The 24,540-nt window shown below is 38.1% G+C and overlaps 1 protein-coding gene across 2 annotated transcripts in view; it reads left to right on the top strand.

Annotated features, from left to right (window-relative positions):
* The window catches only part of EXT2 (exostosin glycosyltransferase 2), a 78,342-nt gene that overhangs the window by 16,709 nt on the left and 37,093 nt on the right, over positions 1-24,540 (top strand). For both annotated transcript variants that reach the window (XM_082058521.1, XM_082058522.1), the window contains exon 8: positions 19,415-19,546. In XM_082058521.1, coding sequence (XP_081914647.1) covers positions 19,415-19,546 — 132 coding nt within the window. The remainder of the gene's footprint in view (positions 1-19,414; positions 19,547-24,540) is intronic.

The following is a 24,540-nucleotide window of genomic DNA, read 5'->3' as shown; positions in this document are numbered from 1 at the left end:
TATGGTTGGAATGTAGGTTCACACACCTGCCTTACTGTGAAATTGGTTGGAATGCAGAAGCATCCATTGTACTCTCACATTGATATTTTGGTAACTCAACCCTCTTCTTTCTTTATGCTAAACACACTGATTCACCCTTACTTTTCAATGTTGTATCTCTACCCATCACTGGTGCAGCTAAATGTGTTGAACAGCAGCTGTTGGTCAGTACTACAGTACCCATCAAGTCAGGAAGTTAAGAATATTGTGTATGATTGCAATTGCAGGAGAACGCTTCAGTTGGCACATTTCAGTTACTCTGAGTGGATTTTCTCCCAGCTGCTATGTTAATATACATGCTATTGGGAAATATATGACAGGATCTTTAGCATCCACAGTCAGCGGCAGCTCTCCTGAAATGTGAAACTGAATTTTTCACTATCTGCTTGTTCATATAAAGATCATATGGTATTTGCGATGAGTGGAGACTGACAGTTTCTACTAATGTAGTCAAACTCCACTTTCATTAATTTCACTTTTTCTTGTGTCATCTCTGCTTTCTTAACATACCCTGGGATGGAATCTCTCCCTGGATGCAGGTGTACTGCCTACTATCATATATTAACACGTTTCTGATGAAATCACTGTGTATTTTTATTTCTTTTTATTCTACATGGTATTTAAATTGTATGAAAGAAGTTCAGGAGTCTGGCTTTATCTCAAGAGCAGCTTTGGTTTGTAGATAAATTTTAATACCTCAAAAAATGAGAGAAGCATTAAGCGGAAAAATGTTTTAAATATTTAAATTAAGTTGATAATTCCTGTGAAAGGGAAATTTTACTTATTTGGTGACTGGAAGAGTTGATACCGTGAACTGTCCGAACTCGTGAATGAAGTCCGTGTGGGCTGGGTGTATGGTCAAAAGTAAGTGTCTTCTAGTTCACTCCATTTGGTGCCGATTCCTGTGTATTAACTTTGCTGTTATGGACTCCGCCATCATCAGTTGCTTTAGTTCTAGAGCTCACATGTAAAGTGCAAGCTCAGCAGATAACGATTGTTAGCCATGTGAGGATTTTCACAAAGTATGAAGAGTTTTGTCCTCAGGTTAGGAGACAGGATTCAACTATGTTGTTGTTTTGGTGTCTGGAATATATAGGTGACATTTTTGGGCTGGAGAAGAAGAAAGATGTCAACATAGGTTGTAAACTTGTATCTAGGATGTTTTGCCCTTGTCACCTTATTGTACCTGACCAAATATTGCTATAAGGTAGGGAGATACTGTTACTGTTTTTCATGATGAGTAACTGAGGCATAGAGAATGTAAGAGCTAGGTATGTAGGAAAAAAGTAAATTATCTGATCTCAGGTGACTTTTCAAAACACATGGTATTTCTGTCATTGAATTTCTGCAAAAATTGTCAAGACATGTTTCTGAAATTCCCTCATACAACCTTAGTGGCAAAGTCATCTTTTGTGTAGTCCTTATTAAAAAAACCCAAAGCATGGTTTTTCAGGGTGTAGCCTACAACACTCTAGTTACTTCTACCTAGACAGTGCAAAAGCTGCACAGTGTATATTAATGCTGGGTACGTGTGGAGGAAATACTCTCAAATTAACGGGTAAACCTTTTCATGCCTGAGCTGGGTTGCCAGCTTCACTTCATTCTCTATACAGAGAGTCTGCAAATATCACAGCAACCATCAGGGGTCTCCTTTCTCTTTAAGTCCCTTCACCAAATGCACTACTATATTTTGGTGAGGCCCACTGGCAGCATCAAGTTGTCACCAGGGATGGCAAGTGAAAAAGTATCTTTGTTGTTACAGCTCCTAGAAACGTGATTATTTTTCTTTTTCTTTTTTTTTCCTTTTTTTTTCTTTTTTTTTTTTTTTTCTCTGACATGAATGTAGAAATGTTAACAGTAGGGAGCTTTGCTCAATAAAGCTTTAAAGCTGATATTAATAGTCTGTTAAAGCATGTATTGATTTTTCTTGTTTGTTTCACTAATATAATCAAATACTCAATTCAGGATAGTGTTCTCCTTCTACAGAGAATGCACTTGACAAAAAACCGCAAACAGAAACAGAAAAAGAAAACCCCGAACATTCACAATGAAACAAACCAACAAAAACCCCCTTTGATTCAGGCGATCTATAAATTACCTATATTATCTATAACTCCATAATATTAAGTTAAATTAGAAGAATATTTTAATACCCAAAATGTAATTCTAGTCTGTGTCTGCAGTGAATTTTTGTGGTGCGTGAAATTCTGTGAGGGGAGACAATATGTTTTTGATAAAGACTTGTGAAACACACTTTGCCAGTACCTGCTGATAAACATACTTTTTCAGTAAATTAAGAAACCAGTTGACATATTCTGACATGAGTGTGTTTGAGATCATCTTCTTTTTAGCCAAATAGAACAGGTCCTTGCTCTAAATTTCTCCCGGTTTTTAGTAAGATGAAACATGCATTCATCATACCTATCAGACTTTCTGGGTCTGATAACCTTTGTGGGATTGGAGCCTTGCTGTCCCACTACTGTGGTTTCAGTGGTTGTCTTGATTATGACATAATTCTTATCCTTAGTTGGAAAACCTCATAATTAAAACAAATTTTATTGTAGATGTTAACTTGCCAGTTTTCTTTGTTGATTAGGTACTCTCTTTGTATAGTATTTTATTGCAGCTGATTCTCCGGAGATCAGGTATCAAGGTTAATGTGTGTGTTTATAAATATACACACACACATATATGTATATATAATTTATTCCAGGTTGAAAAAGATTATACGTGTTTAATGAATAAACTTTTCTCTATGCTTAATTTTTGCTCTGTTTCTGGAAGTACTTCTAGCCATGCATCTGCTGGAGAAGAGAGGAAGGGTCTTAAAGAGAAGTTGTTACATTTAAAATATGTAAGAACCTGTATTTGAAAATACAGCTTGTATATTTGAAAATATAGTTTGTGCACTGATCATGAGCATCGCACAATGCTGTAATGAAGAGGGTGAAATACAAGTGCTTTAGCTTTGGAGTTATCATCTGCTTGGATCTACAGCGGGTATGACCTGGGCTGTGATTTCCTATGACGCAACTTTGTTTTGCACAATTGTTTTGTCAGACAGTACATGGTATAAATCAGGAAAGAGGTTTATTGGTTTGAGCAGAGCTGGAATGTGGGAAACCAAAATTAATTTCTACTGTTGTGCATTACGCCTGATTGTGCTGAGACCTCTGGAGATTAGCCATATTACCTTATGCTTTTATTGTTCAAACTTACAGAACACTTTCCCCTCAGCAATTCCTGGTTCAGGTCCCTGTATTTTGTCATAAAAAGGAGTAGTTTCTGTGCTCATGGCCTAGTTGTGAGAAATGGTTACATATTTCCAAAACTACATGTACAGCCTATGTCCATGAAAACTGTAGACTAGCATATGATAGCTCTTGTAAACTCCAACATACTGACCATCACAAAGAGCCTCTGCTGGTTGAGCTGCTAAAATTAATAGCAGTCTGGATGAAACTTATGCATCTCTGGGATTGCTGTCTTGTCTGTTTTCTACAGTAATGTTGTCATTCTCATTTTCTTTGAAGCTTCCTTGAACCATCCCCCTCTCAGAAATAGTTCCATATGGTGTCTGAAACCCTGGCCGAAGTGCCCCGAGGCGAGTCGATAAGCAGCTTAGCTGTACAGCTACTGATCGAGCAGACTTCATGCTACACACTTATTCTTTCATATTCTCTGCACCACAAAGCAGCACCCAGGTAATAGCAAAGTTGTAGAAGTGGAGGGACAAGAAATAGCAGTAAATGTAGTAGACCTCTGATAGAGAGTGAAATTTGAGATTTCCTCTTGCTCCTGAAGAAGAATAAAATAGGTAAAGAAAGAAAGGAAACAAAACGAAACTTTGCCGGTATCTGTTTATCCTGTGCCTTGTATAGTTTCCTTCCCAACAGTTTTTCAAGTGCTTTGCTTTGAAAGCCTGTGAATCTCTGGAAACATATATCACTGCTGTAGCTGATACATAAATGTCTTTAACTTGTATGAAAGTTTTTCACAACTTATATCTGAGTCTCTGTGCCTTTTTTCCCTTCTTTTCGTGAGATGAATCTGTCCATCTGAATATACAGACATTTTGTAAATGCTTTTCCTCACTAAGTATCAACAACTTGGCTTGTTGGTAGGCTTGTAAAGGCATAGGATCAGAGTATGAAAGTACTCTGCTATGGGAATAGAAAAGTTATTCCTCTGTTTATTTAGGCATTCTTTCTCACTGAATGGATTTTAGGTAAGGAGTTTATTTTCAAAAGAAGGTTTTGTGTGCCTGTTCCATTTTGACTTTATAACACTCCCCACCTCCCAAAAATAAAAATTTGGGTTGATATCTAGTCTGGAAGACTCTATGACTTTGAAGAGCTAGTGTTCTTGAGTGCAGGAATTCTTTTCATCCTAGTTTCCTAGGGAAACAGGGGTATGATCGCATTAAACAGACATGCTCTTTTCTCTTCTGGTTTCTGTTATTGTCCAGTTTTGACCCAACTTACAGAGAGACGGAGCTCTTGGAGATAAGAAATTCCATAAAATTAAGTAGCTGTGTAGAAGATGAGCACCCCAGAAGCGCATGGTTTTTAAGGAAGAAGTTGCAGCTTCACCTAACATTAATAGAAAAACGCCTTGCAGCCACCCCTTATGAATGATTCTGCTTTGGGAAAGGTTTTGTTTGGAACTGGCACATCTTAGGCCAAAGAAATTCAGGTATAGCATGACCAAATGGTAAAGTGACAAACAAAATTCACTTAGATTAAAGAAAGGGGATATGTGAAAGGAAAACCAGCTTTCTCATAGGCAGTGATGTCTTGTCAGCTAGGTACGGTCATTGGAAAAGAATTCTTAGAGCCGTAATTAATAGTTATGTGGAAAAAAAAAAGTTTATTGGTCAGTCATGGTCAAAACAAAGTAAAATAAAGAATTTTTAGAAAAGTAGTGGAGAACAAATGGAAAATACTGTGTCACTGCACAAATCTGTTGTATGTCTGCACCCTGAATGCAATTCATAGTTACGGTGCTCCCATCTTTAAAAAGATATCATAGACAAGGGTGATCAAAGATTTCAAAAGAAGAGTGATTGAACGTGAACGCTCTTCATCTTGAAAATGAATGATTTGGGATAAAATGAGGAGCAAGAATATGATACATAAGTATAAAATAAGAAGGTCATGAAGAACACAGAGAGACGTGACTGTAAATTGTTTGATACAGTTTGATTTGGTGTTCCCTAGGAATTGTATAGTTGGGAATCTGGTCTAAAAAATAAAAAAGGAGATGATCTTTTCCCAGAACTCTAGTAGGTAGTCTGTGGGACTCACTGCTTCGGCATTTGGTATGGGTGAAGAGTTTTTATTGGTGTAAATAGTAAATGAAGAAATCCAGAGAAGGAAAATCTGTCAGAGATGAATGCAAAGGTGTCCCTCTGGCTTAGGAAGTTCCTGAGTTGCAGACTGCCGAAGGCACGAGAGGACTTTGGGGCGGTGATGCAGCTTCAGGACTCAGGTTTGATATTATAATGCCTTTGGAAATAACCATGTCAGATCATCAGTGTTGTTTTAAATGCATCTTAACTTCAGTGGTTGCCAAACACTTCAGTGAGAGAACGTTGACCCTGGTGTAAAGTTTCCTCCTTTGTATGAATGGACAACTCACTTTCCTGAAGCCCCACAAGATACTCTTGTCAAACAGTGGCCATGCAGCATTCTTGATTTAGATAATCACGATCTCTCATTGTTTCAACCCATGTGGACAATTAAAAGCTGAAAAGGGAGGTAAATGAAGTTTAAAAAAATGTGGGTAGAAAACATGTAGTTTGCAATGTTTGTTCCCACAGTTGGAATACCTAGACAAGCTATTGTGTTTTTTCTAGTGCACGTCCCATGTGCCTCAGCCCTGACCTGACAAAAAGTTCGGACTCTGGGTCAAACAGAGCTGAAGACACACACATAAATCAATGACTTGTTTTAGTGCCACGTTAAAACAACATGAGTGGCTGGCTTTTCTGACCCCTCCTCTCTTTCATTTAATGTGCTGCTTTGGCTCTTCTTTAAAGAGGGCTCTGTAGAGTAATTTCAGCTCTTATCAGCTTGCTGACAGCTATATGAGGCTTTCTGCTGGCTCCAGGCAATCGCTGCCGGCGTGTGAAACATCCCATTCTTGCAGCGAAATGGTCCTGGCTAGAGTTAAAGCAAATGGGTGGTGGACTTTTCCTGTGGGTGGTGCAGCTCACATGAAAGGGATGGGATTTAGTTCTTGTTAGCCAATTAAACAGAACTTCATTTCAATATCTGGACACTGGGAGCTCTTTGAGCATAGTTAGATTTTTACAAGTGCTTTTAATGAGAATATTCAACTTCCAGCTGCAGTTCTTGCCCTGACAGGGAAGAGCTTCTGTCTCGGGTTCTTTAGACTCGTCATTATCAAATTTAAATGAACTTTCATCTGTCTGCCATTTGTAGCATTTTAAGGAGTGTGATTGGAGAGGCTAACCCTGCTTTAATCCTCCCAGAGTGCTTCAGTGGGGCTCTGTGTCCTCCATAAATGTCAGGCCTGGACAATTTGCTGTCTTATCAGATGCAGTGAAGTTAGTTCCAGCCCTCTCACCCCTCCCCCAGAGGAGAGATTTGTTGCTGCAAACAGCAAAGGAAAGAGAAAACTTTTTCCTGGCTTATTGCCAGGATCACCAGGGGAGTTGCAGAATCCTTGGCATTTATATATGAGACTTTCATTGCTTTCCCCCCTTCATTTGTTGCAGAGAGTATCCTTAACCTATCTTTTTTTTTTCTTTCCTATTGTCTGTTGTGCCCTGTTACTTTCCAGGATCAAGAAAACTGGTTTTGTGCCTCTCGTATTACAGAGTGTTCTTCATGTCATTTCTAAGAGCTCAGAAGTTTGAGAGCAGTCAGCAACTAATAATAAGTCAGCAATTAATAATTTTTATAGGATGCAGTTGTGCTGCCTTTGTATCTAGATTTGCATCCTCTAAACAACAGTAGGATAAACTTCAAGTCTAAGAGGGAAATTATGCTATTTTAAGACAAAATTATTTTCTGGTTAAGATTAGATTTCAAGAGTCTATATGTTGTTGCAAAGTGGGCTTTTGGTGCTTATCCTTTGCAGATTGCTATACACAGCTCGGATATACTACAGATAGATCCAGATGATCCAGAAATTGGAAAGGCATGTACTTCTTTTAGAAAGAATGTTTGAAAATATTTTGCCATGCATGCGGAGCAGTTAGCTGCAGATAAGTGGATGATTAAGCATCTCTCCTGGTGTGTCACTCATTCTTTGTTACTCTGTGCTTTCCCTCTGCTGCTGCTTAGTCTTTACCACATCACATTTCTGTATAAAATTCACTTATCCCTTCATTATTGAAAGTGTTACAACTTTAGCATTTACGAATATAATATAAGTACTCTGCACTGCTCTGGTAATTGGCATGTGAGTATATTAAATATTAGTAGTAAATACACGTTGGTCTTGTATTCATTTTACTGATGCATGGATAGAGATATAATTAATTTGTACAAGGTTAATAATATTAGTAATGGAATTTAGAACTCCTGGATCCTGTTTCAGTGACTAAGTCAAATGTATCTTACAACAGAGTAGGAAAGTTTGGCTTTTAAGTTGCAAAGGTTTTACATGTTCTATAGAAACAGTCTGCTGCCAGATAACCTTTAGGTGGCTTTTCCTTTAATTGTTGTCTGTAAATTGTGCAGAAATATCTAACAGTTTCTTGGATGCCTGTCTATAGGAAAATTATGTAAGTTTGTTACAAATGGAAAAGTGGGCTGTGCTAGGGATATACTATAATGCCCTTTGGCTTGCAAATGGTGTAACTTGCATCTGGGGATTGGCTCCTTCTTTTCCCCTCTGCTCCTCTTTTTTTTTTCTCCCCATTAGCTGACAATTTTGAATGCTCTTTAGAAATGAAAATGGCACCTTACATATTAGTTGTCTTTGAATACATATTCTGTGTTGGTGACTTAGACCTATACAGATATTCTGGAGAGGAGGATTATAAAGGGCATTCATATTCCCGGGTACTAATAGTGGAGTAGGGAATCATGGATAGAAGTTGTTAGGTTATGGATAAGCTTAAGAAATACGGTTTCCTGCAACTGGACCTAGCCAGTAATGGAACTCTGGTCTCAGGGTGTCCACAGAATTCTTCATCTCGGTTCCCCCACACAACACCGTTAAATGCTTCCCAACGCTGTAGCAAACAAAAGCAAAAAATATCAGTGGTGCCTGTTGAGACACAGGGAAGAACTCTCCTGATCCTGAGTTTGGTGATTGGGTTAAGCCTTAGTGTGAATGCAACAGCCATCTACCAGCTGTCTGAAATGCTGCAGTCAGCCGGCAGCGCCAAGGCTGGGCTCTGCGCTCTGCCTCTTGCCACTGTTTTGTTTCTGAACTGTTTCCACCTGTGTTTAGTAGCCAGTTCTTCAGGGAATTTCCCAAGACGTGAGTTCCCTCTATTGCAGAGGCCACGTTATCTATGAGTCGAGGGGAGAGGGAAAACAACTCCTTCCTCATGTTTTTAATTGCTTAGATGAAGCAAAAGTTTAATACAGAATAAATATGCAAATGATGATCAGTGGCATACTTTCCATCTTTTTTGGGGGGGTAGCAAGGGCTTCTTTAATAAGCTTTATCTTTGAGATTACTGTATGAAGGCAAATTTTGTAAATAAGAAAAGCAAAGAATACTCTTCAGCATGCTATTTCAGTTGTTTGGCAAGATAAAATAAATAACCCTTGTTGATGTCTATCTATTATTTTGTTCATGTAAAATTATTTTCAACCCTATTCCTTTTCAGTGTGACCACCACATAGTATTATCACAACCAGCAATTATCAATTAACTTCCCTACTTCATCAGACAGCTATACAGCCATGCAGTTTGAGTCATGAAGTATGAGGTATTTTTACATAGCTTGAGCTTACTTATTTTTAAGGTGGGAGGAAAAAAGCAGCACCATGTCCTAAATGGAGTTTTCCCAATAGATATTAAAAAACCCCCAAACACCTCAAACAACAAAACACCACTGCCAGTCGTTCAGCTTTTATCCTCATAGAAGTCAGCAAGATATATCTCTGTTCAAGCAATGCTGACAGTAACATCGGTGGTTAAAGTTGTCCAGTGTTGAGAACTCTGTGTATGGGAGTATGTATATGTTTATGCTTGTATAAAATAGAACTATATAGCTTACAGGAAATGGAGTAAAACATCTCTTCATCAAAAGGGCAAGTTCTTCCTGAAGTTGAGGTACATGGTGATTTTTTAACTGCTGTAATATGGTGGTAACCCTACCTAGTTTTTTCTTTTGCTTGCTTCAAAAAGCTATCCTTTCATGTGTGTGATTGGCACTATGCTTGCTTTGTGTTTAACTTCTCTAATCAAGGGAATTTAAGCTTCTGTTCTCCCAGCATTAGTACAGCAGTCATGGGAAATCTCAAACAAGACAGATCTTGTTGCAGCAGTTGACACAAATAAAAGCAGTTGTGCTTTTATTTATTTATTTTTGATGCTGGATGCTGATTAGAAGTTTCCAAGCATCCTTTAGCCATGTTATAAAGCCAACCAGCAGAGAGCAGGGCAGCTGCTGAGGAAGGGAGATGCCAGCAGACATAGGACAAGATCACAGTGGGAAGCATCAGTGTGTGTAACTCAGAAAGCTGGGAAAGGTGTAAACAGATCCCCAGTTTATCTGTAGAGTGGGCTCTCCAAACACTGTTTTATTGGCCAGTGGCTCCTGCTTTACTAACCTCTAACCTCTGCAAAACTCAGAGGTGCTGCCCACCAGCCAGCCTTGTCTTTGAACCCCCCTTGGCTCCTGCCACCTCAAAGGCTTGCAGTCAGATTCCTCTGTTTTGCTTGGGACCTCGCCTCTCAGCAGGATGCCCGCAGCAGGGAAAACCGATCTACCCTGAGAACATAGACATATTTGAAGGCAATGCCCCTGGGACTAGAAACCTATTGCTTTCAGTTTCAGGAGCTGTCCATCATTTGTCAAGAAATGTGGCTAAAACATCCCCCCACCTGCCAGCTTGTGGTCATACAGTAGTTGAATGTTCCCTGCAGTTACATACATGTATTTGTTTTCTATGATTTTCTAGACTGCTGTTGAATCAGTGATAACATAAGTCTAGCCCACTGTAGATCTGTTTTCGTGTTGTTGACAGGGAGTGTGTAAAGATCAAACATCATAGAAAGGATGATACAGATCCAAGTAATTTTGGTGACACCTCAGGTTAGGTGTGCCTGCCCCTTCACAGCAACAGCCTGGAGTAACTGGATTAATTTGGGAGCCCTGAAAACTCCTGGGAACTGGAAAGAAGAGAGTAGGCTATTTTTTGTGTCTTTACATCGTTGTCAGTGATGATTATGTAGATACAACTATCTGGAAGCCACATTAGGATATATATTACTCTTACAGCTGTGTTATTTCTGTGGTGTCAACATGTCATTTGCCTCCAAGTAAGAAGACAGAACTGAGAGCTCTTTTGGAGCGAAGGAAATTCAGTAAATGGTGGCCATTTTTACATTACATGTTTTTAAAGCTCTAAGTGCTTTATGAAACTTTGCTTTTTTTCCTCATTCTGCTGCTTTATTTGCTGGCCCTGTCTCAGTGCTTTGTTTTCCCAGCTGCAGCTGAGAATTGGGGCAGGTCCTTGCTGCTCGTAGTGTTGCTATCTGCTTGTTGGCTCCATCACTGAAGTGTATTTTGGCAGTGAATTTGTAGGGTGCCAGGGCAGAAAGTCAGGTTTCCTAGCTGGTGCAATGTTGCCTTCTGCAACAGAGTTGTGAGGTTGACACACTCGTTAATCAAAGAAGCAAGTCTGAGGTGCAGAAATAGATGGAGGAAGGTGAGAACACCAGTGCTAAGTGGTATTTTTATCTATTCAAGTCTTGTGTTCTTGCTATCTTTAAAACTAAGTTACTATCACTAGGACAAGGAATAGTGGAAGTCTATATTTTAGGGGTCAAGATAATGCAGGATTTCAAAACCATATAAAATGTTACCATTTCATGAGAGAGAATGAGAACTTGTCTGTTGAAAACAGCTTCTTCTATGTCATATATTTGAGCCGTATTTTAAGCAGAACAAGGCTCTTGTTCATAACAGAAGATGGAAACCTTAAAAAAAAAAAAAACACAACCACCAACCAAACAAAAAACAACCAAAAACCAAAACAGCATCCCCCAAACAAACAAAATCAACCCCCCATAAATTATCTGAAAGTATGGAAGCAAGACTCAAAATGTTAACTTTGACAGATATGCTTCAAAGAACCATTGCCATATATGCATGGTATGTGTTGTTGTACATATGGATTGCTATAACTTATACAAGTGGTTCTTTTCAAAGTGCCAAAGAGGAGAATCTGAGGAAAACGGCAGTGCAAGAGGCTTAAGATTAATATCTGAGCTTGCACTAACATTTTCTTTTACCTTTAGCTCTTATGAGTCAGCATTTGTCAAGTGGTTTACTGCAATAAAACTGAGAGCCAGTAGAAGTGAGTTACTCCCAAGTGGCTGGTATCTGAAGAGTAAGACTAGTGTTTTGAACTCTGACCTGTATCCCCTTATGAATCGGCAGCTTCAAAAAGAAAAAGAAATTTGAATAGTGGAAAGATTTAGTTTTCACTCTCTGTTGTAGCTGAAGTAGGCAAATGTGCTTGTTTCATGGCTGAAATTACTACAGTGGATAATATTGACCCAGGTGATTAAATCTACCTACTGCTTTACTTCTGAAGGGATTTTTTTTTTTTGAGGCTGAATTATAATAAAAATTTGCACCACCAAATGTCCGTCTAGAATCTCTTTCTTAAAATATAGCACTGGCATGATACACATTATTGTTTTACTTGCTCATCCTGCAGAAGCATCTTGTAATTAAGGAATATTCCTCTATAGGCCACTCAAGTCAAATAGATTAAGAGAATATTTTCAAGGCTTTACTTGGGGATAATGCATATGTCAGAAACAAGAGTCAAATAATGGAATGAAAATTCAGAAACAATGTTAAAAGAACAACTCTATATACCCTGCATTGTGTTCTACTGTTTTTCCCTTGTAGAGAAAATTCTAGTTTGAGGTTTGGGAAAACTTGATGTTAGATTATGGATTAGTCTTTATATGAAGTGATCAGACACCCACAAAAGTGCAGTTCCTTGCTACTCCCATTTTTTAGCCTTAAAGGTGGCATGCTAATGTTATAAGCACTCTTCATAGAATTCCTCCACTGCTGCTTTGCTTGGATAGGTCCTCATTGACAAACAGACACAACACAACCAGCTTAGGATGAATTTGAAATGTGCTTTTAATCTGATCTTCTATAAAGCGTGAAAATCATTCAGAAAACTTTTTGGTTTTAGGCAAGTTAGCATGATTTTACCAGTATTCAACTGATTTAATGGATTAACTCTTAAAATTCATGCATAGTAGTCTGTGTATGGGGACAAGAATCTAATTTTTACTTTGATTGTGATTTCTAAAGGGGTTTTCTCCAGTTTGGGGTAGTTCTACTGGCACCCCAAAAGTAAGCCAACTTTTCAGAGCATGGCTATCTTTTTTCTGTAGCCTAAAACACATGAATTATTTTTTTTTTTAATGTAGCCTACATTCTTGTTTCTTTTTATTTCAAATCTTTGTGCCTCTCTGGGAAAATGAGAGGGCCTTCAGATTACTTTCGAAGACTGGGCTTCCAGGGACAGAAGGATCATGGCCCACTGCTGGCCACTTACTGTGGCCTCTCATGCTCCCTTAATAAGAAGGGAACAGATTGTTCAGGAGGTATTTTAAGGTACCAGAGCTCTAGATTTCTCTCCGAGTAACCCTGTTGTTTTTACCTGTTGATTACAAAGAGAAGATTGGGCCAGCTAGCCTTAGGTATATTGGACTTGATTGTGTGATATTGCTAAGGGTCCTATACCAAATAAACACTTTTTTTTTTAATCCTGAATTCTTATAACTTTCTAGAAACAATAAATTACTGTCTAATTCTTAATAGTGTAAAGTGTTCTAAAGGTTTCTTGTAAACCTGTGTAAAGAAACAAAGGTGGCACTGGTTTTAGCTGAGCCAGCTGGTATCATCTTTGCTGAAGAACTGCGTACTAGAAGGGATACATGTGACCAGCAAGGAAGTTGTTGGAACAGCGAACCAGCTGTAGAAATGGTAAGACGATTCAGAAAGAAGGGGGAGTTTACAATTCATAGGCAGAAAAATGTGGGAATTTGGGGTTAGAGGGGCCTCAGTCTGAACCCAGAATTTGTCTTGGGAAGCTTTTTATAAAATGCTTGTTTCTCCCAAAGAGGAACTTATGCTCTCTTGAGTCCCATTTTACCTTGGGGTAGGGGGAGTAGGGGGCTTGAGAGTTCAAGCTTGTTATCTGATTATTATATATCATCAGCTATCCTCTTATGCATCTTTAGTAAGGGGCAAATAAAAAAAAAATTTGGTTTACCTTGAACCTGAGTAGCCTATCTAATCCTACTGCACAATGGAAAGAGGTTATGGGGGAGTGTTGCCTGTGACCAATCATAGTAGCTTGCTTGATGGCAAATAACTTGTTAGGTCTCAGTAACTTTAAAAACATTTGGTTATATTACTGTATCATGTATTTTAAGAGCCTGAAGGTCTTAGTGGACAAACGTCAATGCCCAGAGCTATTAGATAATGAAGGTACACATTTTAGCAAAGTGTTGCCACAGTCAGTTACTTTGGTAGCATTGATTAGCTATTAGTTTTTTTACGTTAAGGTTTCTTTTTACAAATAACAGGAGAATAAAGTTAATTTTTTCATGTTTTTCTAGAATGGTTAAGTCTCACAGCATCTCTGTGAGTTGAATATTACACATATTGCTGCGAGGCTGAAGCAAGAAATCAAATGCAGCAGCTAGGCCCCACTCTTTTCTTCAGCAAAATTCCCTAACCCAGCTGCTCAGGGAGTAAAAATCAGGAACATCAAGAGCCATTGAGGAGGGAAGGCATTTAAGTAGAGTGTGAAAATAGTTATATATCAAGGCCTCGTAAACCTTTTCGAGGCATTTTGGAAACACTGAACTCCTGCAGTGGGGCAAAATCTGACAGCATCATGGCGCCTGACCTAAAAGCTGAGAAAAGTGGTGGTGTATGGGCAGTTAACTTTTACTACTCTTTTGCAAATCTTGTTGTTTTTTTTCCCTTTTTGCTAACTTTACCAACTCTTACCAAATCATGGGCTTTCAAAAGACATGAGGCTAGAAAGTACCTTTCATGGACTGTTTTCCCCTTGATGTAACTGTTACAGAAAGTATTCCTTTCCTTGCCTCATGCCCAGTGTTTTTCTTTTCACAAACTAATCAAAAGATTTACGTTGATCGGTCTTGCACTCTACACTGGAGCACCATTAGTGGCATTAACACTGGAACTTATAAACATTATATGAATGGACTTTGTAACCTGATGCTATGCTGGCTTGTAAAGAGCTTATAAAGAGATGCTAGGCCCCCAAGTGTATTTATTTCTAAGGAAAATAACACCTTACCTAAATAAATGTTACTTTCTGTGAGTAGGCTACCCTGTTGCTGTGTGCTGCTGCCTGTTGTCTCCTATGAAAATAACTCCAAATGCTTCCATTGCAAGCTCTTGCCTGTACCAGTATGTGCTGAGTATTGTCAGTTTAGTTTCTTCATAGTCCACCTAAATAAAATCCTGGAACTGTAAACAAGTGGAATTGAACTTTTGGGTTGTATGCTTGCTTACTTGGTTGAAGGAATGCAAATTTCCCAATCCATCTACAATTTCGAGGAAGAAAACTACACAGTTTCTGAACTTTTTTTCTTACAGATGTTGCTAGGGTTCCTCGAAGTGTGCATATGTATTTGTAGAAATAAATTAATACCTCTACATTATATTAAGCAATTTTAGCCTTTGTATAAAGTGGTAGGTTTTCATGGCTGATCTCATGAGGATGCAGCAGTTGAAACTGGGGTTTGCAGTAAGGAAGAGAAACAACTTAGAGCTGCCTACTGGTATGCCCAGGTTGGTGACCTTTGTCTGCAGAGCTCATCTCTTGGAGGGAGAGTTTGCTCTCTGATTCCATCAGTCTTTGGCTTTTGTGGTGAGGCTGTCTTGACTTTGTAAAATTTTCTGCAGAGACTGAATTCAGGGAAATTAGTTTCATGGGGAATCTGTTGTATTTTAAGAGATCCCAGCCACTTCCAACCCATTGGGCAACTCAATAATATGTATTTCTCATTCCGAGTCAAGTCATTCAGTACTCTACATTTGACTCTTCCACACCTTGGGAAAATTTATGTAGACATTTAGAAGCTGTATTTCTTAAATACTTGCTCGAAGTTCCTGGTAAGCCATACACCCAGATCCCATAGGTTAACATATGTTCATCTGTGTTGTTTTGGCAGTTGTACAAAGTACGTGTTTGATCTTCGTTTACAATTTAGAGTGCCTGCAACCTAAGCAATATTTAGATGTATATAAAGTTAGCATTCTCTACAAGTCTGTGGTTCACATAATGTGTTTCCTTAGAAAATTCTGAAACCTCATCAAATAGACTAGTAGAGTAGTAGGAGTTAGTTTCAGTTCAAGTTGAACAGAATGGTAGCTTGACTGTATCATAGTTGTAGGCTGGATAATTAGTGCTGTGTGGAAGACAAGATCTGTAATTATGGATCATTTATTTCAAGATCCTGAAAGGCTTTCAAGTAGCTTTAGTTAGTATGTTACAGTTGCAATACCTTACAAACATTACCCACTGTATTAAAGCTACTCTCAAGTATATAACCATTAGTCTTCTGAATTCATGAATATTGAAAAGAGAAATGGACAGCTCAGAAAAAAATGTGTAAGAATACTAAGGCAGAGGAGTCAGGAACTGATCTCTCTCCTTTTTTTTTTCTTTCTTTCTTTCTTTTGTTGTTGTTTCTCCTGTATCCCGAACGTGTTCACAGGATTCTTATCCCTCCGAGGTATCTGTTACATTCCAACATAAGCTTTTCAACCACACCAAGTAGAGCAGAAAATACATTTCAAATGGAATTGACATACATCTTCCTAATAGAAAACTTTCCCAAAATATTTAGTAACTTAGCATGCTGAGCAGCAGACACTAGCAAGCCATGTTAATCAGTTCTGCTTTATAAAAGCAAACAAGGTGGGGAGGAAGTAATGAGACCCTGAAACATCTGTTCGGAGACTTTGAATCCCCTTAGAAGGTTTTGAGTTCTGCCTTAAAGAAACACAACTCCAAAAAATTACAACCAACTGTGGGAACATTTTCTAGCTCTTTACAAAAAATTAATTAGATAAATATTAGTCTATAAAAAGTAAATTCCCTCTGCCCTCTTCTCCAGTTTTGCTTCTGGTATAAAGGGGTAATCTTGCCTGACATTGCAAACATTCTTTCAGCAAAGAGAAGCTAGATCAGATCCATTCTAGTTTTGCCAAAGGAGGAAAAATAGCTTTGATTGCTATGAAGCTAGATAATCATAGCTATTACCATATTAGTAAACAATCAAAGTTAGAACAGTAGAATGTAGAATGCTGTCATTTAATAACAATGAAATACACATTTCTTTGTTTGTTTCACTCAACTAATAGCTACGTAATTGCTTTATAAAGTTATATGGTAAAATATATTCTCCTTCCTATTTAGTGCCACTTACAGCAGTGGTTCTGTTGTGGTTTACCCCTGGCTGGCAGCTGATCATCACACAGCGCTGGCTCGATTCCACCCTGCATCCCCAGTGGAGCCGCAGAGAGAATTGAAGAGTGAAGTGAGGAGGCTCATGGGTTGAGATAAGAACAGATTAATAATTTAAGTAAAAAATAATAATGATAAAAGAACATACAACGTAAGTGATGCACAATGCAATTGCCAACCTTCCACCGACCAATGCCCAGCTGGTTCCCAAGCAGCAGCCCCTTGGCCAGCTTTTCCTTAGTTTATATACCAAGTGTGTGGTTGTATGGTGTGGAATATCCCTTTGGGCAGCTGTCCCCTCCCAGCGCCTGGTGTGCCTCCCAGAGCATGGGAAGCTTGACTTAGCATAAGCACTACTTAGCAAGGACTAAAACAGCCCTGTGTTATCAACATTATTCTCATGCTAAACCAAAAACATAGCACTATACCAGCTACTAGGAAGAAAATTAATTCTGTCCCACCTGAAACCAGCACAGGTTCTAAACTGTTAGCCAATGTGAAAATGAAATTTGAAATCTGTGTTCTTATTCTTGTTTATTTAGGGTACTTTAATAGAGAGGTTTACTGTTCTGCTCAATTTTAATTCTTAATCTACTTATGGTTTTCTTTTTAAATCAGTTGTTGCTGAGTTCTAGGGCATAGGAAAAGGAACACTTAAGTCTTTTCTTAGCACATGTTGTTTGCTGTATTTAATGTATTAGTGGAACTTTTGGAAGGCAGACATTATTTATGCTTACCTGTTCATTGATTTTGTTCTATGTTCTGGTCATCAGCCTGTTATCCAGCTATAAAGTCATACCAGAGAGAGAAATAAGGAGAGAAGTGATTCTGTTCTACCAGTGGAATTGCTTTATGCTCTCTCTGGATAACAGGCTCCAAAGAAGTGTAACTTTTGGACATACTCATCAGTGTTCCTTAACAAAATTTTGAAATACTTCAAAGTAGTAAGGCTTACGGTTGTTGCTGTTTTCACATAATAAAAGTAGTGCTCCAGAGAGCACTTGTCTCTTTCCTAGTTTGCTTTTTAAATTATAACATGGATTTTTTTTATCTTAAAGATTTACAGAACTATTCTGATAAATCTATTTTATAAACTACACACAGAATAGTGTTTTAGGGCCAATGTTTCAGCACCAGGTCTTTAGTTCTGAATCCCATAGGTTGCTCTCAGACTAAAGTACAAGGTGGCATATGCTTGAATATGTGCACGTTTGCTTGTGAATGTGCATTTTCCCTACTTGCAATCTTTCCTGTATACTGGTATTTAGCCTAGGAGTGCTGCAGCATGAAGTGTACGGTAGGAATCACTCTCTGTCCTAAATGAAAGTTATTTTTGGTTCATCTTAAAGTCTGTACCTCTGAAAGCTTGGTATTCTTCAGTAATTTAATATTCTATATTATATTATTTCATATTCTAATAACATGTGATTAAGACCAGCCTGTCTGTAGAGCCTTTTTACTGTTAAGGAATCATAGCAAGAGTAAAATAGCACTTGCCCAAATTTGTAGGTTGTCTTCAGTTGTATTCTAGCTCTGAAAGCTTCTTAAGCTTCCAATTATCGAAAAAATGTCTTTTATTTTAATTGTGCCACAACTTACATGCAAACACCTATTCTCATAGTTGATACTGAACCATAGGGACACCGCAAATTACATTATCTTCTGTGCACTTCAAGGTGCTGGCATTTCCTGGAGAAAAATTAAGTTGGAAAAAATTAATATCTCTTGGGCCAAAACACTCAAACTACATTTATTGGCAAAGCGTGTTTTCTTCTGGATTGGCTGGGGTTCTACAGGATCATTTGATAGTTGTAGGCATTTTAAAAGTATGTTTAGGTCTCTAACAGAGAATCGGATAAGTCAGTGTTTTCATTTCCAAAACCCTACCTTTCTTCCAGCATTTCTGTCTTATGTGGAAACTGGGACGAGATTAAGACTTGCCATACATGACCTTAACTTAAAAGTGACTCATCTGTGAAAATCAATGCATCTGTGTATAAGAGAATCTCAAGGTTAATTTCAGCAGTTTTACACTGCCTGCCTTGTAAATTAGCCTAGATTAACGGTTATAACAAGTTGGCATATGCATGTACTTTTATGTAAAAATCTTTATATTTACGTGTATAAATAGTATTTGTTTTTTGGAAGACTTGGGAAGCTTGTAGTTTGGTAGGGTTCATGAGTACTGAAGTTCTCTAGCTGATTAGCTGTCTCTAATACTGATGTTAAAAAGTGACTTTCAAGTTCCATCTTTTAGGCTGCATGCTGTTATTTGGCTATTTAGCTGCACTGTGGTTTCCTCTGCCTTGGAAAAACTGAGTATAACAGGAATTTTTTCAGTTCTGTGGCCAAACTGCTTTTGACATTTTCAAGAGGAAAACTTATGATAAAAGCATGAAAGTAACTGTTTTCTTCAAATATTCTGTTCAATCTCTTGCAAAGTAATGCTGCTGCTTCTTTTCATTGGCCATAAATAATTTTTTTTTTGGAGGGGTAGGGTTGAGTTTGAAGCCTTCAGACTCTATGGAAAAAGCTACAATAAACATGCCTCCTAATTTAATTTCCACCTGACTTGTAGGCTGCACGGGGCAGCTTGTCCATGGCAAGCCAAAATTGATTATTAAGCACTGGATCTGTGCAGTATGAAAGTGAACTTATTCTCTTTACAGGCAAGGTGGTTCTGGGAAGCATATTTTCGATCAATGAAGGCAATTGCTCTTGCTACTCTTCAGATTATCAATGATAGAATTTACCCATATGCTGCCATTTCTTATGAAGAATGGAATGATCCCCCGGCTGTGGTAAGTAAATTCGTTTGATTCACTCATAAAACAAATTGTGTGTTTGGTTTTTTCCTCATATAAAAGGTATGTGCAGTGAAACTTGGTAATAATTTTGTGTACGTGTGTGTGTGTGTTGTGTTGGTAACTTGCAATACATTTTATGACAACTGGCAAAATAACTAGCAGTTCATTTTATGTCCTGGCAGTGAAATATGAACTTTTAGCTTTTGCTGTAGCACACACTAAATTGCTTGCCTGTTTATATATTTATTTATTTTCATGCAAGCACGCATACACACACACACAGATTTCTTTATGCCTGTTGACTTCAGTGTGAGTTTAGTGCTCTTAAAAATGAATAACTGTAGTGGAAATAGTGAAAATACTGAAGATCTTAAACAATCTGAAGGGCTCTTTCATGTAATTCTGATGAAATAGATAATTATTCCTATGCCTACAATTTTCTCCATGTTATTTCTACATAATTGCTCTTACATAGAAACCGGTGGTCAAAGTTTTGCTGTGGTATTTTTTATATTAAAGAAAAGAAAAAAGTTTCACCAGTTGAACCCACCTCTGTTAAGAAGAAACACTGGAGTATTAATTAACCTTCTGCACCAGGCAGCTGGTTCTGATTTTTTTACTATATAAAAGACTGTGGATGATTTTCACTCATAATCAGGTAATTTTCTCTGTGTCGAAATATAAAAAATAGTTTTGTTTTACTAATAAAACCAACCTTGTTAACTGTGTCACTTCATGATGGTTTAGAGAGAGTTTCTCTGAAAGTTAGGCAGAAGTGTGTTCTACTTCAAACTTCTTGGGCCAAAAGAATGTGAACATTCGCTGACAAAGAGTTAGAAGCTCATTGCTGGGTTTCAGGAGATGATTTTTCCATTGCCTGCCCAAAGGCATTAGTAGTCTACTGTTGTCGTTGCCTAGAGAGCAAACATGGCACATGTCAATATTTAAGGAAGAAATAAAGCTGCACAAGAAGTAATGGGGAACAGAACATCTTAACACTTTCAGATTATCCTAGCAAAACAAGCACCTTGAAACACCTGTTAAAATGAAGAAAATGGCTTTAGGATTGCTCAGTCTTTAAAGGGAATGCAAAAACATCTTCTCCTGGGGTCCCTCCTATACTGGAAATTCATCTATTTTTGGGGAAGCTAATCTTACTGCGAGCAACAAACAGCACCTCACTCCCCCCCTTTTTTTTTAATATATACGTGGAAAAAGAAGTTATATTAGTAATTCAACCTAGAGGTCCTTAAGCAGAAGGTTTATGACCACAGACACAGCAACATACAGAACAGAGCTCTGGAACTGTGGAGGAACACGTAAGAGCGGTACCGTGCTGGGGCAGTGCAAGGAGCAGGCAGGAATATTGTCTCAATGTGCCATTGCAAAGAGAAGCGAGAAGGCTGACTGCAGCCAGACGAGCTGGAATTTGTCCAGGACGTTGGAGTTAACACCTCGTATTGTGCCTCTCTCATGCCATGAACGGTCAGTTCCTTGGTGGTTTTATGTCTCAGTTGAAAGAATTTGATGTTTATCCTAGTCTATGAAAATTGCTTAATATGTGCATGAATTCATTTCTTGCTTCAATATGAAACAGAAATATCATTAAAAGTTCCTTTATGGGCTGTGTAAGCTCCATATTAGCCAGCAATGCAGAGTGCTTGTGACCCTTTCTCAGAGGGTCAGTTAAAGAAAATAGAACTCGGATTGGGAATTGTTCAAGAGCAGTTAAATTTGTAGAACAGCAGTACACAACCCTGTGCTATCTTTAACTGGGGATTTTGATAGCTACTCTGAGCATGTAACCAAATTTCCTTCCATGAGGCTCCTTTTTTTTTTTTTTAAGCCAGCTAATACTCTTTGGTTTCAATCCTTGTTGTTTCATTTGAAGCAAATAACTGAAGCCTTCTCCAACTTATCTTTGAGATTTCTTGTTTTTTTTTTTTGGTTTGAATATGTTTTATCTCTTTGAGGTGAGAGCATATTACAGTTGTGGTCTATAGAGGAACATATTTTTCAGGACTGAGCTAATTTCTAGCTTCAGACAATTTAGAAGGTGATTATATGTACAGTATTTGCTAGGAAATTTAATAAGTCAATAAATTTAATAATAGTTATTTTACCGTTGTTGCTTTGTTAAATAATTTTGCTAGTTGAAATTCCATAGTTAGCGTCTGCTTGTCAGGGGAATAATGATGCACTTGAGCTGGAGTATGTTTCTCATCTAAGCTCATGCCTAATGTCCACTCATAGCAGTGTAATGATTTCTAGTAAGCCTGGATGAAACATCCAGGAAAAGATGGAAAGTAGGTATATATTTGAGTTAGCAGAAGATGGCAACTGTATCCTTTAACTCTGATAAGAAGACAAAATAACTAAAGATTACTTGAATATGTTCCTCATTTACAAGAAAATCACCATATTCTTCTTTAAATAAAGTCCTCCAAGACCAAAGCATTTGAAGCAAATTCTTTCAGGTTGGCCTCAGGGCCAGGATATTGGTAACTGTTAAAATGAAGCACCTGTGAGTTAACATTAGTACCACAGTGAAATGTGTGAGTAACTGGCTGTCGTGAAAGCTTATGTTCCTGGCCAGAGCCGTACCTCCAGAACTTGCCACGTCTGTTCTGCCTTCAAACTCACCTGGCTCAGCATCTACCTCTGCTTGTTGTTCCTCGTGATGTTGTGGTCAGTTGAATTAAGTGCAGTGGTCCTCTATATGCCCTCTTTCCCCTTACTCACTTTAGGTAGGACTGTGGACCTGCAGAAAGAGGATGTAGAAGCTGCAGGCAGGTGACCAGAAGGTGCAGAGGTGCAATCACCATTTTAAGGCAAGGGACTTACTGCAGTTACCCAGTGATTTCTTTAATCAGTACAGGGCTGTAAATAGACCTCAGACCCCTGTGTTCTGAACAGTAAGGTTTTGAAAATGAGAGCATTGTTTTACCTGTTTAACATTTATACAGAAAAGCTAGCTTTAATGGTTTTATGAGCTTACTTGCTAGGACAGATACACCTTACTAACAGATAAAGAGCTTGCTGTCTGTGCAGGGTCATCATGCAGAGGAGAATCCTTAGCTAGAGAAGATCCTTGGCCGTAGTTGCTTACTTGCCTGTTTCCTTGGTTTAAAATTTCTTTTTCTTTATGTACTTACAGGAGTTAATTTTGCTTAGTGTGTCACTAGGATCCTGGGAAGTAGTAGAAAAACAGAGCTTGATAAAATGTCCTGGTTGTTAATTGTTTTGCTGCCCAATTCTTACAACTGCACCAGCTGTAAAATAAAGCAGTAAAAACATTATTTCTACTTTGACAATTAGGGTAGCTCATAATTCTCTCAGGCATGCATTTTGCTCTGCTTTTGGTTGAGCTATTGAAGCCTCATGAGTTTGCTTCCAGTTTTAAGATTCATCATCTAATTTCAGTCTATTTCCTATGAAGTACTGACTTTTATTATTTTGATTATAGTACAGTAGAATTGAATGTATTTTGAGTTAGCAAACATTTAACAGATTACAGCCTGTAAGTATGGTAGATAAAAGAGATTTTTAGGACCCTCATATATATGATTAAGTAAGTTTGTAAGAACAGCACCTGTGAAGAGAAAGCTGCATCTTTCACAAAAGGCTGCCTCAAGTTTGATGTCACTTGCAAAGTAGGACCGGTAGGGACTTATGGCTATTTTCTGAAGATTTTCTCTTTGCTTTATTTTGAACTCTGATATTGCAGTGCAGGAATTAAAACATATCTGCAAACATAATAATGTTTATTCTCTTTTGAGCATTGATGTTTGTATCTGAGGAGATAACTATTGTCTTGGACAGTCAGCATGCAAGTGATATTAATGCATTTAAATGCAGTGAGGCATGCTCGTGGCTAGATCTGCATATAGATAAGCTTTATTCCTGTTCCCCAGATATTCCTCAAGTCTCAACACAAAGAAACACCTTGTGTTGAGTCTGTAGTTTCCCAAACATTTGAAACCACTATAAGCAGGTATTCTTGCCAAAAGAAGCAGTTCTGCACTCTTCTACAGTTGGATGACGATTTCTGTCTCTGTGTGCTGCCTTCTTTTTGAATTTTCTAATTCACTTGTGGTGATTTAACTGAAATAATTTTCCTCATATAAAACTTACCCAGCAAAAGAAAAAAAAGAAGGGGTTTGGGGGAAGAAAGGGAGCAAGGGAGGGACTGGGTGGCTGGAAAGCTGCTTTTTTTGGCGTTAGTTTGGCTTATATTGGCTCAAAATATTAGTGAGAATGTTGCCTGAGTATCTTCACCACAGTGTGGATACAGCAGCAGTGCAGAAGGGCGTTTTTCCAGCAGGAAGGAGTATAAGGTACACAGAAGATAAATGCATATGCAGTTAACTCTGTACTTAGTACATTAAATTTTTGGATCGCTTCCTCAATGTAATGTGTTTGTGTGGGTTGACTGAAAACTCTTGGCTTTTTCTAAAGAAAAAAAATACTTTATAGAATGGATTATTTTCCTACTCATCCATTATCCCATTGAGGAACTGGAAGAATAGGAGGATATAACATGCTAATATGTTATGGTATAGTACTTCCAGTAAAAATGCACTGCAAGATATTTCTTCCTTTTAATGAAGAGGGGCAAATGGTATTTTTGGTGCCTGAAAGTTATTCCTGGACCTCTTGAGTCCTTTATGTCTCAGACAGTCTTTTGCTGCAGGCATGAGAGTTCAATGCCTTTTGTATTTCTTGGCCCAGCCATTACCCATTAGGCAGAGACAATCAGTTACGTTCAAGTAAGCCAGAAAATGACCACTTTTACAGTGTGCATTCCCATGGCTACCAGTTTGGGCTGGATTCAAACTAATGACCTGGGTTTGAGGCTATCTTCAATTAAATACTTTGTTATACTTTAATAGTCATAAATTACTTTCTCACTTGTGCTTTTTTGCTATTTAAATTCTCCTCTTACTCTGCCTTATACCTTGCTAACATGTACATGGGTTTCTGAAAAA

This window comes from Streptopelia decaocto, assembly GCF_964273445.1.
Source record: "Streptopelia decaocto genome assembly, chromosome: 7".
NCBI lineage: Eukaryota > Metazoa > Chordata > Aves > Columbiformes > Columbidae > Streptopelia > Streptopelia decaocto.
The sequence above is the reverse complement of the archived record's forward strand: the minus strand, read 5'-3'. Positions and strand labels throughout refer to the sequence as shown.